Source organism: Vulpes lagopus, chromosome 6 (genome assembly GCF_018345385.1).
Source record: "Vulpes lagopus strain Blue_001 chromosome 6, ASM1834538v1, whole genome shotgun sequence".
In the NCBI taxonomy this organism is placed as follows: Eukaryota; Metazoa; Chordata; class Mammalia; order Carnivora; family Canidae; genus Vulpes; species Vulpes lagopus.
In genome coordinates this window covers 73,267,991-73,285,334 of record NC_054829.1, presented here as the reverse complement: position 1 = coordinate 73,285,334, position 17,344 = coordinate 73,267,991, and the positions used below count along the sequence as shown (strand labels likewise).

General features: G+C 42.8%; 1 protein-coding gene across 1 annotated transcript; it reads right to left on the bottom strand.

Annotated features, from left to right (window-relative positions):
* Positions 1-9,475: 9,475 nt before the first annotated feature.
* LOC121492605 (olfactory receptor 2B11) lies at positions 9,476-10,435 on the bottom strand. The gene has a single exon (XM_041757837.1). It carries the CDS (start codon positions 10,433-10,435, stop codon positions 9,476-9,478), a length of 960 nt encoding a protein of 319 aa, XP_041613771.1.
* Between the last annotated feature and the right edge of the window lie 6,909 nt (positions 10,436-17,344).

Here is a 17,344-nt window from a genome sequence, read left to right as displayed (position 1 = left end):
GATGCACTCTGCCCCTGAGGGTGGCGCCTGGAAGCTCTGCATTCCCTTCCCTGTAGCTGACCCCACCCTGTGCATCTCTCTCATTTTGGCTGTTTCCAAGTTATGTTGGGCAAGATAAAGTGGTAATCACAGGCATAACATGTTTCAATGTGCTCTGTGAGTTCTTGCAGATCACTGCACCTGAAGGGTGGGCTGTGGGAAGCTCAGAATTTATAGGTAAATCATTCAAAACTGTAGGTGGCCCTTGAGATTTGCCACCAGCCTTTGAAGTGGGAGGGGGGGTCCTGTGAGTTCTGTGGTAACTCCTCAGCTAGTGTCTATACTGGATTGCATGATCGGACACCTGACTGGGGTGAATAATCGGTCAGCAAGCATGTAGGGTCCCAAGCACTCGCCTCGTTGCCATGGGCTAGTCACTCTACTCTCTGTTTTGTGCAGAAACTCGAGGGATGATTATGTGTGTCATTTTCTTACTTTGAGATTTAAAAAGCCTACTATTGCATTCAGAGCACTGCGTGGGGTACAATGAAGTTTATTTTCCTCTCACCTCTCATCACCTTTGAGGGGCAAATTTCAGGAGCAGGGTCACGGGTTAAAGGCTCAGTTTCAGTTTCCATTCTAGTGGGCAATGTTCTCCAAGGATTGGGGGACTTTGTTGGGAATGGGACCCCTGGAGCCCAGCTCCCAGGGTAGAAAAGTTCATTCTGTGACCATGAGTGGAAAAAGGCATCTGTTTTCGACTTTGTGGTACGTTGTTTAGCTGTGCTGAGAATTACCTTAACGTGAGCCTCATTGGGACTCAGGGCATCGCTGCCTGGAGCACAGGAACGGCTCTGGCAGCAGGAACTCCTTTGCATTAAGTGCCTTTCTGCCCTGAGACTGTGCGACGCATTCTAACTAAGGAGTTGTCAGGTAGGAGTCCTGCCTTTCGGTAACTGGAGCAGTAATGGCAGCATCTGAGTGACATACGGGTGTCTCAGAGCACAGCCAGAAACAGAGCCTAGACCAGTGTTTTTTTTTTTAATTTATTTATTCATTCATGAGAGACACAGAGAGAGGCAGAGACACAGACACAGACACAGACACAGACACATACACAGACACAGACACAGACACAGACACAGACACAGACACAGGCAGAGGGAGAAATGACTCCATGCAGGGAGCCTGATGTGGAACTCGATCCTGGGCCTCCAGGATCACGCCCTGGGTTGAAGGCAGCGCTAAACTGCTGAGCCACCCAGGCTGCCCTAGACCAGTGTTTTAGCTGAGGGAACTTAATGTAAGGACTGTCAGTTAGGGCTTGGCTATCAGAGGAGAACGAGGACGTAACGTGTCTCGGGCTGGGTGGGGGGGGGGGCGTGAGATCAGCAAATGATAGCTGGCTTTACCAGAGCAGGTGTTTGGAGGAGGGCTGGAGGGAATGCCTCTGGACTGTGGGGTGTCCACCCCTGAAGGCCGTAAAGGCTGAGCTTGCAGGTGTGCAGAGGGGACTCAGCCGTGGCCTGGCGGGAGGCAGGCTTGTGGAGAACATGTGGATGGGCAGACCGCAGCCGGCAAAGAAAGTCCTGTCTCCCACAGCCTGGCTCCCACTGGACGTGCTCCCAGGATGCAGCCGACTGAGAGCGTCATTTTTGTTGCCCAGGCCCCAACTTGTCATCATGAAGCAGAGTGTGTATAGGGCGCTCAACTTGATGTCCAAAGACCATAGCCACAGAGCTGACACAGTACTGTTTAGTAGAGAGCATGGGTGTAAAAAAAAATTTTTTTTTTTTTTTGAGAATCAAGTGTGTGTGTCAAGAGATGATTAAATGAGGTGTTGGAAGTTAGGAGTAAGGAAACAGGAAACAGGGAGAATTTTTAAAAATATTTATTTATTTATTTAAGGGAGAGGGAGAGAGAATCTGCAGCACACTCTCCGTTGAAGAATCCCAGGACCCTGAGATCATGACCTGAGCTGAAACCCATGAAACCCAGAATCAGACATGTAACCAACTACCCAGCATCCCACTATGAGGATTTTTGACAATTAATTGCAGTTTGTCAAGGAAGGCTTTGTGCACTATTGGGGGTTGGGAGCTGAATGGTAGATGGTACATATGTATTGTCTATGGAAGGACACTTGGATTGCCTTTGTGTCCTGGTTGCTGTAAATAAGGCTGCACTACACATAGGGGCACATATATCTTTGTGAATTAATATGCAGCCATGAAAAAGAATGAGATCAATTCATAACAACAAGAAGGGACCCACAGAGCACTCGGCTAAGTGAAATAAGTCAGTCCGAGGAAGACAAATATGAATAATTTCACTTATGTGCAGAATATAAAAAACAGAAACAGAATGGGAGAAGATATTTGCAAATGATGTATCAGATAAAGGGCTAGTTTCCAAGATCTATAAAGAACTTATTAAACTCAACACCAAAGAAACAAACAATCCAATCATGAAATGGGCAAAAGACATGAAGAAAAATCTCGCAGAGGAAGACATGGACATGGCCAACATGCACATGAGAAAATGCTCTGCATCACTGGCCATCAGGGAAATACAAATGAAAACCACAATGAGATACCACAAATGGTGAAAATTAACAAGACAGGAAACAACAAATGCTAGAGAGGATGTGGAGAAAGGGGAACCCTCCTGCACTGTTGGTGGGAATGTGAACTGGTGCAGCCACTCTGGAAAACTGTGTGGGGGTTCCTCAAAGAGTTAAAATAGACCTGCCCTATGACCCAGCAATTGCACTGCCGGGGATTTACCCCAAAGATACAGATGCAATGAAACGCCGGGACACCTGCACCCCGATGTTTATAGCAGCAATGTCCACAATAGCCAAACTGTGGAAGGAGCCTTGGTGTCCATCGAAAGATGAATGGATAAAGATGATGTGGTTTATGTATACAATGGAATATTACTCAGCCATTAGAAACGACAAATACCCACCATTTGCTTCAACGTGGAAGGAACTGGAGGGTATTATGCTGAGTGAAGTAAGTCAATCAGAGAAGGACAAACAGTGTATGTTCTCATTCATTTGGGGAATATAAATAATAGTGAAAGGGAATATAAGGGAAGGGAGAAAAAATGTGTGGGAAATATCAGAAAGGGAGACAGAATATAAAGACTCCTAACTCTGGGAAACAAACTAGGAGTGAAGGAAGGGGAGGAGGGCAGGCGGTGGGGGTGAATGGGTCACGGTCAATGAGGGGATCAATCGATGGAATGAGCACTGGGTGTTATTCCGTATGTTGGCAAATTGAACACCAATAAAAAATAAATTTATTATAAAACAACAACAACAACAAATGAACAAAGAAAAAGAGAAGAAACAAAACACAGACTCTTAACTACAGAGCCCAAACTGCTGAGTACCGGAGGGGAAGAGCAATAGGTGATGGTGATAATATAATGCTCACTTTGCTGAGCACTGAGAAAGGTATGGACTTGTTGACTCACTATGGGGCACACCTGAAGCTAATACAGCACTACATTAATTATAATGCAATAAAAAATAAAGAAAGAAAGATATGGTCAAATTTGTGTACTTAACTGATCATTTATTTTTAAAAACATCTGAGGATGGTTAATGAGGAAAACATGAAAGAGAGTAGTAATTCTTTAAGATTATTTAAAAAATGGATACACTTGACTTTGCTTTGTTTTTTTAAAGATTTTATTTTATTTATTCATGAGAGACACAGAGAGAGAGAGAGAGAGAGGCAGAGACACAGGCAGTGGGAGAAGCAGGCTCCATGCAGGGAGCCCAATGTGGGACTCGATCCTGGGTCTCTAGGATGAGGCCCTGGGCTGAAGGCAGCGCTAAACTGCTGAGCCACCTGGGCTACCCTGCTTTTGTTTTTTCAGAAGATTTTAGTTATTTATTCATGAGACAGAGAGAGGCAGAGACACAGGCAGAGGGAGAAGCAGGCTTCCTGCAGGGACCTGAGATGTGGCTCTGGATCCTAGGACCCTGGGGTCACAACCTGAGCCAAAGGCAGATGCTCAACCACTGAGCCACCCAGGTGACTCTTGATTTTTTTTTTAAATCATGAAAACATGGGGGTGGTATAATTAGATGTTTGGCTCTGCTAAATAATTAATGTCAGAAAGAGTGCCAAGAAAGATGAGAGTAAATGTTCTCTTTTACATACACGTCCCAATGACTGATGACCCTGTAACAACACAATCTGGTCAATCAACTACCTAAATCTAGTTTTTTAATTTAAAAAAATAGAGTATTTTAATTGACCTAACATGGCGGAGGCGTGGTGGAAGAACAAGTGAGTGACATAGAAGACAAGTTGATGGCAAAGAGGGAAACTGAGGAAAAAAGAGACAAACAAAAGATCATGAGGATAGATTAGGGGAAATAAGTGACAGCCTGAGGAAGAAAAATCAATGTTTAAATGGGGTTCCCAAGGGCGCTGAAAGGGACAGAGGTCCAGAATCTGTATTTGAACAAATCATAGCTGAAAACTTTTCTAATCTGGGAAGGAAAACAGGCATTCAGATCCAGGAGATAGAGAGATCTCCCTTAAAATCATAAAAATCGCTCAACACCTTGACATTTAATAGTGAAGCTTGCAAATTCCAAAGATAAAGAGAAGATCCTTAAAGCAGCAAGAGACAAGAAATCCCTAACTTGGGATGGGGAGAAAGATCAGATTAACAGCAGACCTCTCTACAGAGACCTGGCAGGCCAGAAAGCTTCCAAGATAGGCAGAAACTGAAAGAACATGTGACCACCAAACCAGCTCTGCAAGAAATATTAAGGGGGACCCTGTAAAAGAAAGAGGAAGCCCAAAGAAATAACCCCAGAACAGGGACTGAATAGGTATTATGATGACACTGAATTCATATCTTTCAATAGTAACTCTGAACATGAATGTGCTTAATGATCCCAACAAAAGGCGCAGGGTTTCAGACTGGATAAAAAAGCAGGACCCATCTATTTGCTGTCTACAAGAGACTCACTTTAAACCTAAGGACACCTCCAGCATGACAATGAAAGGACCATTCAAATGGTCCTCAAAAGAAAGCAGGGGTAGCCATCCTCATATCAGATAAATTACAGTTTATCCCAAGGACTGTAGAAGAGATGAAGAGGGACACTATATCATATTTAAAGGATCTATCCAACAAGAGGACTTAAGAATCATGAATATTTATGCCCCTAATGTGGGAGCTGACATGTATATCAATCAATAACCAAAGTAAAGATATAGTTAGATAATACACTAATACAGGGAGACTTCAACATGGCACTTTCTGCAAATGACATCACCAAAGAAACAAGAGCTTTAAATGATATACTGTACCAGATGGATATCACAGATATTTACAGAACTTTACGTCCAAATGCGACTGAATACACATTCTTCTCAAGTGCACATGGAACTTTCTCCAGAATAGACCACATACTGGGTCACAAATCACGTCTCAACCAATACCAAAAGATTGGGATTTTCCCCTGCATATTTTTAGACCACAGTGCTTTAAAGCTAGAACTCAATTCACAAGAAGAAATTTGGAAGAAGCTCAAATACGTGGATATTAAAGAACATCCTGCCATTTGCTCAACATGGATAGAACTAGAGGGTATTATGTTGAGTGAAGTAAGTCATTGAGAGAAGGACAAACATTATATGGTTTCACTCATGTGGGGAATATAGAAAATAGTGAAAGAGATTGAAGGGGAAAGAAGAGAAAATGAATGGGAAAAAACAGAGAGGGTGACAAAACCTGAGAGATTTCTAACTCTGGGAAATGAACAAGGGGTAGTGGAAGGGGAGGTGGGCGGAGGGATGGGGTGACAGGGTGACAGGCACTAAGGGGGGCATTTGATGGGATGAGCACTGGATATTATACTATATGTTGGCAAATCGAACTCCAATAAAAATACACAAAAATTTTTAATTTATTATTAATAAATTTTCAACTACCTGAATCTTTTACAAACACTATTTAGTGTGTGAGATACCTTTATTGACCAAAGGCAGATCCTCTACGGTGTCAATGAAATTTTTAGAGTGTTATTATCAAGTTTTCTTGAGGAAGATTTTGGCTTTCTGTTGAAGAGTCCTCTACTCAGGTGGACACCTTGAGAAGGTGGATGCCAGGCCACGTTGACTATAGCACCCAATTAATGACGATTACAGATCCTTGCTTGAGTTTTAACCAGTTATCACATCGATTCTCGTGATCATGCATCTAATTATCACAAGAAACCATTTAAAAGATCTTGTTGCTAAAAGCTGAAGTGCAGTAAAATAATTAAAAATGTTACCTTTCTTGCAAGAGTAGTTTAAACCTATCAGAAAGATTCTAGGATTTTTGCATGTTGCAAAAACAGTGTCTTTTCCTGTTGGAAACCTTTTGTGGCTTCAGCTTGGTAACACTGGGTCTGGTGTGGATGAGAATGGATAACTACCAACCCATAGAATTAGGAATTTGTGCAAATGGTAAATAGAACATTATGATTATCTTAAGTTATATTAAACATCTCCCATGTTTTTCTTTTTGACATTATAAAAAAACATTTTAAATATCCTAGATATGTTTTGAAGATAATGCCAATTTTGAATCTTCACTCGTGGCCAAGGAATTCAGAGCTTTCCAGTTGACTTTGGCATGACGAGTATTTATCAGGAGCTGCCCTGGGTAAAGGACAGGGCCAACTCTTTGAGTTGGAAACACAATATTAAACAGGTAAGATGGGTATAACATTCGCCAAAGGTAATTGAGTTTATTCACCTTAAAGAATAAAAGTCTTTCCGCTATTGTCACACAAAGTCTAAGTTACTACGGATTAGAACCTAGCAGCTGTGGGTGTCAATCCCAGCATGAAGACCAAGTCTACATTGAGCTCTCTGCCGTCTTGCACTGTGGGCATCACTGCACCCATGCTCTGTCCATCTGAAAGCCTCCCGGAGAAACGGCAGCTAAATGATTGCTAGCCTTTGCATTTGACAAACTAGCAGAGACCTTTTATATCTACATGCTACGTGATAGATAATTTCAGCTAGCCAGATATTATTGTGTGTGTGAGGTTCATAAAGACTTTTCAGTTGTTTATTTCCATTTACCAACTGAAATTTTGTTGAGTGTGTGAAGTTATTTTTTTTTTAATGTATAGTGATAGGATGTTGCACTGAGGCAATTGATCATGGAGCCTAATAAAATTAATTTGACAAACCCCACCCTTCCCCCAAAATAGTCTATCATCACAGTACAGACCAATAGATTTCCAAAACTTTCCTGGCAAAGTGGCATTTTTGGAAGAGTACCTGAAAAGCACACACCCTATCCTGTTTTCTTCTTGAGTGTTTCTCACACTTTTCCACAAAGTACTCAGAAACACAGAGGAAAGTGAATTTCAGGAAACTTACCATAATATATAGAGCAGCACACCAAAGCATGCAGAATATTTGAAGTCTTGGGTTGTATGATAAAAATTAATCTACATTTTTCTATCTGTTATGTCAGTTTATTATAATGGAAATGCTTTCCTTTCATTATCAGTTCAATTATTTAAATATCTTTTCATGTGTCAAAGACTATCCATGTTTCTGGAAAGTTCACCCTGTTTACTTTGTGCTTTCATGTAACTCTGATGTGGACTCTTCTAGCGGTCCCCAGTGTTCCAGCTGCCTGCCATACCATCTCCAAACCCTGTGGCTTAGGAAAACAACTGTTTTATTAAATCTCACCATCTTGTGGGCTGGGAGTTTGGGCAGGGCTCAGCTGGGAGGTTCTTCTGCTCTGTGCTGTGGTACCAAGGTCACCAGGCATAACTGAACTCATGGGCAGGCTGGGAAGGAGGCACTAGGATACCTCCTCTCAGATGTGGCAGGACTGGGGGAAGCCTGGTGGAGGCCGGGCTGCAGGTGAGAGCATCCACCTATAGTCTCCTCAGCATGGCCACTTTAGGGCTAACAGCCTTTTCACCTGGTGGCTCACAGACCCAGAAAGAATGTATTAGCTTGACACCAGCAGATTTCTTATGGTCTCACCGTGGAAGATCTGAAATAGCATTTTTACCTCTAGCCACCTATTTTGAGAAACAGTCCACAGTCCTTTCAAATGTGTTCTAAAATCAGGTCGTATCACTACATAGCTAGACAGATGGACTAAGGTCTTCACGTCTATGCTATATTGCTTTCCCTGAACTCTGTCTTGGACCTATGCCACTAGGAAAAGTCAGAAGAGGAGGCTTTTATATATCAGTATGCATGTCACTAAGGCAGTTCTAAAGGGCTATCTGTTATTACTCAAGGGCTGCTGTAGCAGCCCAGGGAAATGGGAATAGTAATGGTTCTTTCACATGCTATAGTTTTGTAATTTATATTTTCTTTTTGCTCTTTACTGTGAGAAAGACTTCTTTAATTTTCCTTTTGTCCTGATTGTCATACATTTGTTGTTGTTCCTATATTTTCTCTGCTAGGTTATGTTAGTGTCTGGCATATGTGTGGCATCAGGATGAAAATGTATAAATTAAATATAAATAAATACAAAACATAACAAAAACGCAAAAAAATATAGAGTCCTAGCATCGTGGCTCTGTTCTGCTAAATGAGGCAGCCAGTATGGACTTTGAGCTGGGCTCAATTCCTCAGGTACTAGAGTAGCTATGGCCAAGTTGTGGCAACCTCTCCAAGAATCAAATTCTTAAACGACAAAGGAAAAATATAAAAGTGCTTACATCATTTTAAACAAGATGGCACGCATAAGCACACTTAATCTAGTACCTGCATCTTGGGGGCCTTGTTAGTTGTTGCAATGACCTTGAACTTGTTATTTAAGGTCTTAGTGTCCTTTGCTTTGACTGTATTTATATATCTTGTATTCTCAACTAGAGCATTATTTGTTTTTTTAGATATGCTATTTTGGTTTGTACCCATAAACCTAATATAGAGCCTTATGCATCCATAATGAATATGCTTATTTCTAACCAATGGAGGGGAAATTTCCTAAAGAAAAAAACTTAGACTTTAGAAAAAAAGAATCATCTAAAGAAGAAAGTAATCCTCTTTGTTTTTGGAAAAATAAAGTTATATAGAATTTATGGAATTCAAATATAAGGAGACAAATTTATTATACATAATATCAGATATTGATTCAGTTTCACATTATACATAGATAGAAGTAATGAAAATGGAAGAGGGAAGATTGGAAAGAGACAAATGGGAGAGAAATAAGAAAAAAAAAGGAAGATAAAAGGGGCAAGAATTAGGAAACTAGAAATGAAATAATTTGACACATGCTTATTGAACACCAATTCTGTTTAAATGATTCCCCAAAACAAATGGCCTCTCAGAACAAAGACTACTGGGAGAAGTGGGATTTCAGGCACCATGACCACACAGAAGGTGAAATGTTGGGACAGGGGCTTGAGGGGCTCTTGAATCTGTCCTAAGACCTGTGTTGTTTGGGTGCCCAGGCTTCTGTCACCCATGGAGACAGTCACATCTCAGAGCCTCCTGCAGAACCTCCAGGTCCTTGACAGGAGTCTCCTTAGAGCTCTTTTCACATCCTTATTCCTCAGGGTGTAGATGAAGGGATTGAGGGTGGGGGTGATTATGGAATAGAAGAGGGAGATAAACTTACCCTGCTCTTGGGAGTAGCTGGAAGGGGCCTGTAGGTACATGTAGATGGCAGGCAGGTAGAAGAGGGAGACCACCACCAGGTGAGAGGAACAAGTCCCGAAGGCTTTGCGCCTTCCCTGGGAGGACTGGATCCTGAGCACCGCACGTGCAATGAAGCCGTAGGAGAGAAGAATGAGAGCTAGGGGCACCAGCACGAAGAAGGCCACAAGTACAGCCAGCATGGCATCGTTCATGGTGGTGTCAGCACACGACAGCTTGATCATGGCTGGCACCTCACAGAAGAAGTTGTTCAGCACCTGCCTCCCGCAGAAAGGAAGCTGTACTGTCAGGACCACCTGAACAAGGGAGTTTCCAAAGCCACTGATCCAGGCCACAGCCACGAGCTTCTGGCACAGAGGGTGGTACATGATAATGGCATACTGCAGCGGCTCACAGATGGCTACGTAGCGGTCCAGGGCCATGGCAGCCAAGATAATGCACTCAGTGCATCCCAGCCAGTGGAAAATTGCATACTGTACTGTGCAGCCACCGAAGCTGATGGTCTTCCTGGTGCTGCCCATGTTGACCAGCATCTGTGGGACAGTGGTGGTGGTGTAACAGAGGTCCAGGAAGGAGAGGTGGCTCAGAAAAATGTACATAGGGCTGTGGAGTTGGGGGTCCAGTCTGGACACCAGGATGATGGCAATGTTCCCCAACATGGCCAGAAGGTAGGACACCAGCAGGACCACATACAGAGAGAATTCCAGCCATGGCCTGTCAGAAACACCTAGAAGGATGAAGTACTTGGGGGGACCCCCCAAGAAGCTCTGGTTTTCACCTCTCATGCCGAGACATCCTCTGGTGCCTGTGATGAGTCAAAGCGAACAGAACCTGAGAACAGCAGTTTTCCTCATGGATGATATAACAGAGTTGCATCCTGTATCACCTCCATGGAGACCCTGAGATGCAGGGAAGTCAGAACCAAGAGGCAGAGCAGCTGCCCATGTGTTTGCTCTGCCTCCTGCTCTATGACCTTGACTATATCATTTAATCTCTGAACTTCGGTTTCTCCATCTGTGATGTGGGGAGAAAATACTTGCTTCAACTGTCAAGTTCTGGGGCTGGTAGGGTGGCATGGTGTTTGGGGAAGTGTACCAAAAATAAACGAGAATTTTCTTCCAGTTTGGTCAAAGTCTGTTGTATCTTCTACCACTATTACAATATTTGATTTCTCTCTACAAACTCATGAACAGGGAATTGACCATTTTGGTTTTCTTGCTTTGCCTTTTGGAAGTGGTGGTAGAAGGAGGATGAGAAATAGCAGAAAGCAAGAGAGGAACATGCTCGACTTACCTGCTAAGGTTTACATCTGGCTCTGTCACCACGAAGAGGTGATCTCTGGCTTTCTGCACATGCTGGTCTCTGTCTCAAGGCAGCTCCCACATAGCAGAACTCTTATGCACTTTGCAGTAAAAAAAGGAAAAAAAAGGCACAATCCAAGATCCTCTGAGACCCTGGAGTGAAGGAGCTAAGTCACTTTAGCTGTTGACTTGGTCATGACACCTAACAAGATCCCAGAGCGTTGGGTTTTAAGCAGAATGAGAAAGATCTGGACCATGTAAGAACTGCAGTCCCTGGAGTTGTCTCTGAAGGGTCAGATTACTTCCAGAGCTCACATTTATTGGGCAGTTTTAGTGACATTTATGTTTCTTGAACAATTTTTTTTTTTTTGCCAAGCACTGCTTCTTATCACAATAAAAAATTACAGCTGATTTGGTTTTTGGATTCTGTAGCTTTTAGGAAGCAATTGGGTTGCCACCTGCTGATTCATGGGTCCTTTCCACTGAACTCCACCAGCCCCCACCTCCTACGCTCCTCCCAGGACTGCACACCCTCAAGTTCATGACGGTGATGATATGGTGCATGATAGGACCGAGAAGAAATTAAATCCTGAGTACAGGTTATTTATGAAAGATTAGTTCTAAGTTTATTATTAGGTGCTTTATGCATAAACTATGAAATTCATGGAGATCTATTCAGCACTGCTTCAATAATGAAGTGCCACCCTCCCCTCCAAGTCCTGCATTCTTAAGAATCCTGATATTCCTTGAAAACAGCTCCACCTCTGGGGTTTCAATGGATATGTATGTGCAAACTACCTTTCTCCCTTTGTTGTCTCAAAACTGCATACTGTTTCCAACATTCTGGTGGAACAGCCAGTTATTACACTGCTCCCACTATTCTATGGGAAATACTCCTAGGGAGACTCTTATAGAACACAGTTGTTTTATCTCTAATGGGAGCTCAGGACACCATTTTCGATTCAGTGATCTGGGTGGGGCAAAATTGGGTTTGTTCACCTTTCAAGATCACACCATTTCCTTTCTTAGATTTCTGATTCCAAAGTGTCTTCTCAGAGTCTACACCAGATGAGAAAAGAAGCATTGCAAGGATAGTGAGGAAAGATATACAAGGATGGCGAATTGAGAAAGATAGAAGGTAGGTATGGGTCACACCTCATAATGAATGCAGATTATTAAACACTCCCTCTGAGCCAGATGCTGTGGTTCCTTAGGACTTTTCTGACTCAGTGAGGGGGATGTTTTTACCCCCATTTGCTGTTGAGCAGAGTGGCTTGGGGAAGACAACTGGTGTACTGTAGATTGCTTACATAGCAACACGTGGTAAAGCCAAGACTGAAAGCTAACCTCTCGCTCTTAACACTATTCTGTTTAGTACTTTGCTTTTTTAAAAACAGGGACAGCATTCACACACATCAGTGAGACAGTAAAGCATGACAGAAACAGGAGAGTAATGTCATCCAGGAGAAAAGGGTGAGGGGAGACACTAATTTCCAGGTCAGTGTGCTGGGCATGCATGGACACACACACCCAGTGGGCTGACTGCAGAGCTGTGCATCAGCCCAACCTTGGCCCTCTTCTCTCTGCATCTGATGCCTTGTGGTCCTGCCCTGTCCACTTGGAACTGTTTTGCATCTGGACCTCCTTCCCCCTTCTATCACCCAAATAGAGGTGTTCCCCAGGGCACTGCCTTGCCTCCCTGGATGAACCCAGTGATTTCCATGTCTACCACAGTCACACTCAGCAGAGTCCTTCCAGACCTGTGTCTCTAGCTGTCACTTCCTCCCTGACGTCTAATCTTTTTGACACCAGTCATGGGAGCATCCCTAATTTACCTAGTCAGCTGTTCTTCCAACTTTAGTCCAGCACCTTCCTTCCTATTCCTGGCTGCCTCTGCACCCTGACTTGCAGTGCTCAGCATATTTCTGACAACATTCCTCATTGGCCATATGTCACCAGCAACATTGTCCTATATTGCCTTCCTAGCCTAATGTTGCAGCACATGCTATCTGTGTCTCTGCCTCAGCTGTCCTTGGCCAGAACCATCCCCTGGACCCCTCTTATCCACTCATTACTCACGTTCACAGTGGAGTTGTCTTTCTAAGATTCAGGTCTCGAGAGCAGAAATACCGTTAAGTCTTCCAGTTACCTAGGAATGAAACAACTCGACAGTTTTGGATGGCCCATGGAAATGCTACATAGTGTCCTGTCAGCAACCATCCTTCCTGGAAAGCAGCTTTCTACTACCCTCTGACCTCCTTGCCTTAGACTCTAGATCAGTGTACCTGTGGAGGCTCATGGATATGCGGCCTACTGCACTCTGAGAAACAAGGATTCCTTGCATGCAGCTTCTGACAACCTCTAACATAAGGGAGTTAGAATCTAAGACAACAGTTGCTGTGGAGGCCAATGGAAATGCACTGTACATAACTCCAAGACACAAGGATTCCTTGAAGGCAGCTCTCAACTTTTTCTCTAAGAAAAAGAAGCCTGGGGACAACTGGGTGGCTCAGCGGTTGGGGGGCTGATTTCAGGGGAAATGATCTCGATCTCCCAGGATCCAGGATTGAGTTCCACATCCGGCTCCCTGTAAGGAGCCTGCTTCTCCCTCTGCCTGTGTCTTTCCCTCTCTCTCAGTCTGTGTCTTTCATGAATAAATAAATCTTTAAAAATAAAAATAAATAAAAAATAAATAAGTCTTAAAAAATACTGAGCTGCAGTAGAACTGAGGTTCCGGGTTCTCACATACTATGAGCAACATCCTCTCTTCTAATGAGTACTGGACAGCTGGTCTGCCTATAGCTTGAAGTACACAATTTTACACATGCTGCTTAATAAATGGCTGCTATACATCGACTCACTCGTCCTCCATCTCATGTTCCCTTACAGTCCACTAACCACCTACTTCCATGGCTCTTTGGCTTCCTCAGAGGGCTCCATTAAGGAATGGAGGCTTTATTAGCTTGTGGAGGTCTTAGCTGGGGAGGGGTGTTTAGGGATGGAGTCATTGGGAATGCTCTTTTATTCTAGGAAGACACAACCTGTTTGCTCTGAGTAGGCTGCTGAGACCTTCTCCTCACCTGAGTTTCACCCTCTGAGCAAGTGTGGAGATATTATTCTCAGGCAAGAAGGAGAATCTGCTCACTGGGGATATTCTGCTTTCTGGACTTTTTCTGGGTAATGAGGAGCTCTGCGGATCTGCTCTAGCCATGGTGCCTGGAGGGCCTGCAGAGACTCTGATACCGTGGAGCAGCTAGCTCTTATGTTTATGCAGTAGAGATTACTTCTGAAGATACGTTTCTTAGGTTACAAGCCATCCCTGTGTCATGCCCCCTACTTTCAAAATTACCCCGAAGTTACTCTTGACCTCATTCCTTCCATTCATTTCTATAAGGGCTCTGCTTTTTCTCCCCAGACACTGAGAGTAAAACCTTGTCTTCCTCTGCTGAGAAGTTATCCCTGATGTTTTGGTTAATTAGTGTCTGAGGGGTTAGCTGGTAATTGATGTAGTGTGTGAGCTTGGAATATCTGCAATTAATGGCAAATCTTAGAAGGCCAGAAGGAATAAGCCAATAATAAGGAATGAGAACTGTATTTTTTAACTCTTTTGGGCAGGTGTGGCCATAAAGTCAGAGTGGAAAAGTAACTTGTGGAGCATGTATTTCAGTTAGAGTGTGGCCAAGGCACAGGTTCAACCCCATGGTCAGTCACTCACTGTTTGTGTGTCTCTGAGAAGATTACCTAACCTCTCTGTGCTATACTCATGTGACCAGGAAAGTGTAGGAAGCCATAGTCCTTACCTTCATAGTTTGTTGCAAGTTAAAATGAGTTGGTTTTGTTTGTTGGTTTGGTTGTTTTTTAAATATTTTTTTATAATAAATTTATTTTTTTATTGGTGTTCAATTTGCCAACATATAGAATAACACCTGTTGCTCATCCCATCAAGTGCCCCCCTCAGTGCCCGTCACCCAGTCACCCCCACCCCCCACCCACCTCCCTTTTCACCTCCCCCCCCCCAGTTCGTTTCCCAGAGTTAGGAGTCTCTCATGGTCTGTCTTCCTTTCTGATATTTCCCACTCATTTTTTCTCCTTTCCCCTTTATTCCCTGTCACTATGTTTTATATTCCCCAAATGAAGGAGACCATATAATGTTTGTCCTTCTCTGATTGACTTATTTCACTCAGCATAATACCCTCCAGTTCCACCCATGGCAAAGCAAATGGTGGGTATTTGTCATTTCTAATGGCTGAGGAGTATTCCATTGTATACATAGACCACATCTTCTTTATCCATTCATCTTTCGATGGACACCGAGGCTCCTTCCACAGTTTGGCTATTGTGGACATTGCTGCTAGAAACATCGGGGTGAAGGTGTCCCGGCATTTCATTGCATTCGTATCTTTGGGGTAAATCCCCAGCAGTGCAATTGCTGGGTCAGAGGGCAGATCTATTTTTCACTCTTTGAGGAACCTCCACACAGTTTTCCAGAGTGGCTGCACCAGTTCACATTCCCACCAACAGTTCAAGAGGGCTCCCCTTTCTCCACATCTTCTCCAACATTGGTTGTTTCCTGCCTTGTTAATTTTCCCCATTCTCACTGGTGTGAGGTGGTATCTCATTGTGGTTTTGATTTGTATTTCCCTGATGGCCAGTGATGTAGAGCATTTTCTCATGTGCTTGTTGGCCATGTCTATGTCTTCCTCTGTGAGATTTCTGTTCATGTCTTTGGCCCATTTCATGATTGAATTGTTTGTTTCTTTGCTGTTGAGTTTAATAAGTTCTTTATAGATCTTGGATACTAGTCCTTTATCTGATACGTCATTTGCAAATGTCTTCTCCCATTCAGTAGGTTGTCTTTTAGTTTTGTTGACTGTATCTTTTGCTGTGCAAAAGCTTCTTATCTTGATGAAGTCCCAATAGTTCGTTTTTGCTTTTGTTTCTCTTGCCTTCGTGGATGTATCTCGCAAGAAGTTACTGTGGCTGAGTTCAAAAAGGGTGTTGCCTGTGTTCTGCTCCAGGATTTTGATGGACTCTTGTCTCACATTTAGATCTTTCATCCATTTTGAGTTTATCTTTGTGTATGGTGCAAGAGAGTGGTCTAGTTTCATTCTGGAAAGGAGGGTCTTAAATTAAGTTTAGGTAATAAGTGCTTTCAAATAATATCCTGGAAAGAAAATAAGGTGTTAGTATTAAACTGTTTCAAGTCTATTAGTTAACTGGCATCTATAGATCTTCATTACAAGAGATCAAAAGTAGGCATCACTCAACAAAGGGAGTTGTGCAGAGCTCTGGCAAATGTCTAAAACAAGCTTGGTGAGGACGTTATGTGCTTTTGATCCCCAATAAGTGGGGACTACCTTTGTACTCTACTCTTGATTCAAACTTTCATTCAACCCCTGCTGTATGTTAGATATGCCTTGGGAATTTAGAGCCTAATATTTATTGGCTAGTATATAATAGAAATCTGTCTCAAATCTTCAGAAGCATATAGTGAAATAGAGAAATTAGACAAATGAGGGAATTAGTTTATACATATTTAGGAAACATAAAGGCATATTGAATCATATCTGTCATAAATTAATTGAAAGAAGTGTAAGAAATTTGTTATGAGGATGTTTCCTTTTTCTTCTTTCTTTCTCTTTTTTTTGAAATATTTTATTTTTAAGTCATCTCTACCCCCAACATGTGTCTTAAACTTACAAACCCAAGATCAAGACTCCCATGCTTCACTGACTGAGCCAGCTAGATGTGCCTTTAATTGTTTTTTTAAATGAATAATTGAAGATGGATGGTGAGGACACCAATGAGGTAAGAATATGATAAGTTATAGATAGGATGATAAAGTATTTGAGAAAGGAGAGATCACCTGAGATGCTCAGAGACAGGAGAGATTACAATGATTTGGATATGAGATGTGATGAATCCAATGAATTCTTTTTTTAATTTTTTTTTTAAATTTTATTTATTTATGATAGGCACACAGTGAGAGAGAGAGAAGCAGAGACACAGGCAGAGGGAGAAGCAGGCTCCATGCACCGGGAGCCCGACGTGGGATTCGATCCCGGGTCTCCAGGATCGCGCCCTGGGCCAAAGGCAGGCGCCAAACCGCTGCGCCACCCAGGGATCCCCCAATGAATTCTTATTTAAAAGTGTTGTTGGGATCTGTACAAAATCTTTTCAGCAATTTTTCTCAAATGCTCTCTGATAAAAGGGAGCTTTTATAGAATGGGATTTGAAGAGAGAGTGTTGCTTACCCTTCTACAGATGTGTAAACTCATTCTTCCCACCAAGAACAAGACATTTGGGGAGGGTCAAAAAGGAGCAAGATTGGTCCACTTGAGATTTTAGAACTGAGCACTTTCTAGCTGGAAGTTTCTCTAAACATTGGGTGGT

Excerpts from the sequence above, each read along its gene's own strand:
- LOC121492605 (XM_041757837.1), bottom strand. The coding sequence starts at position 10,435 with ATGAGAGGTGAAAACCAGAGCTTCTTGGGGGGTCCCCCCAAGTACTTC.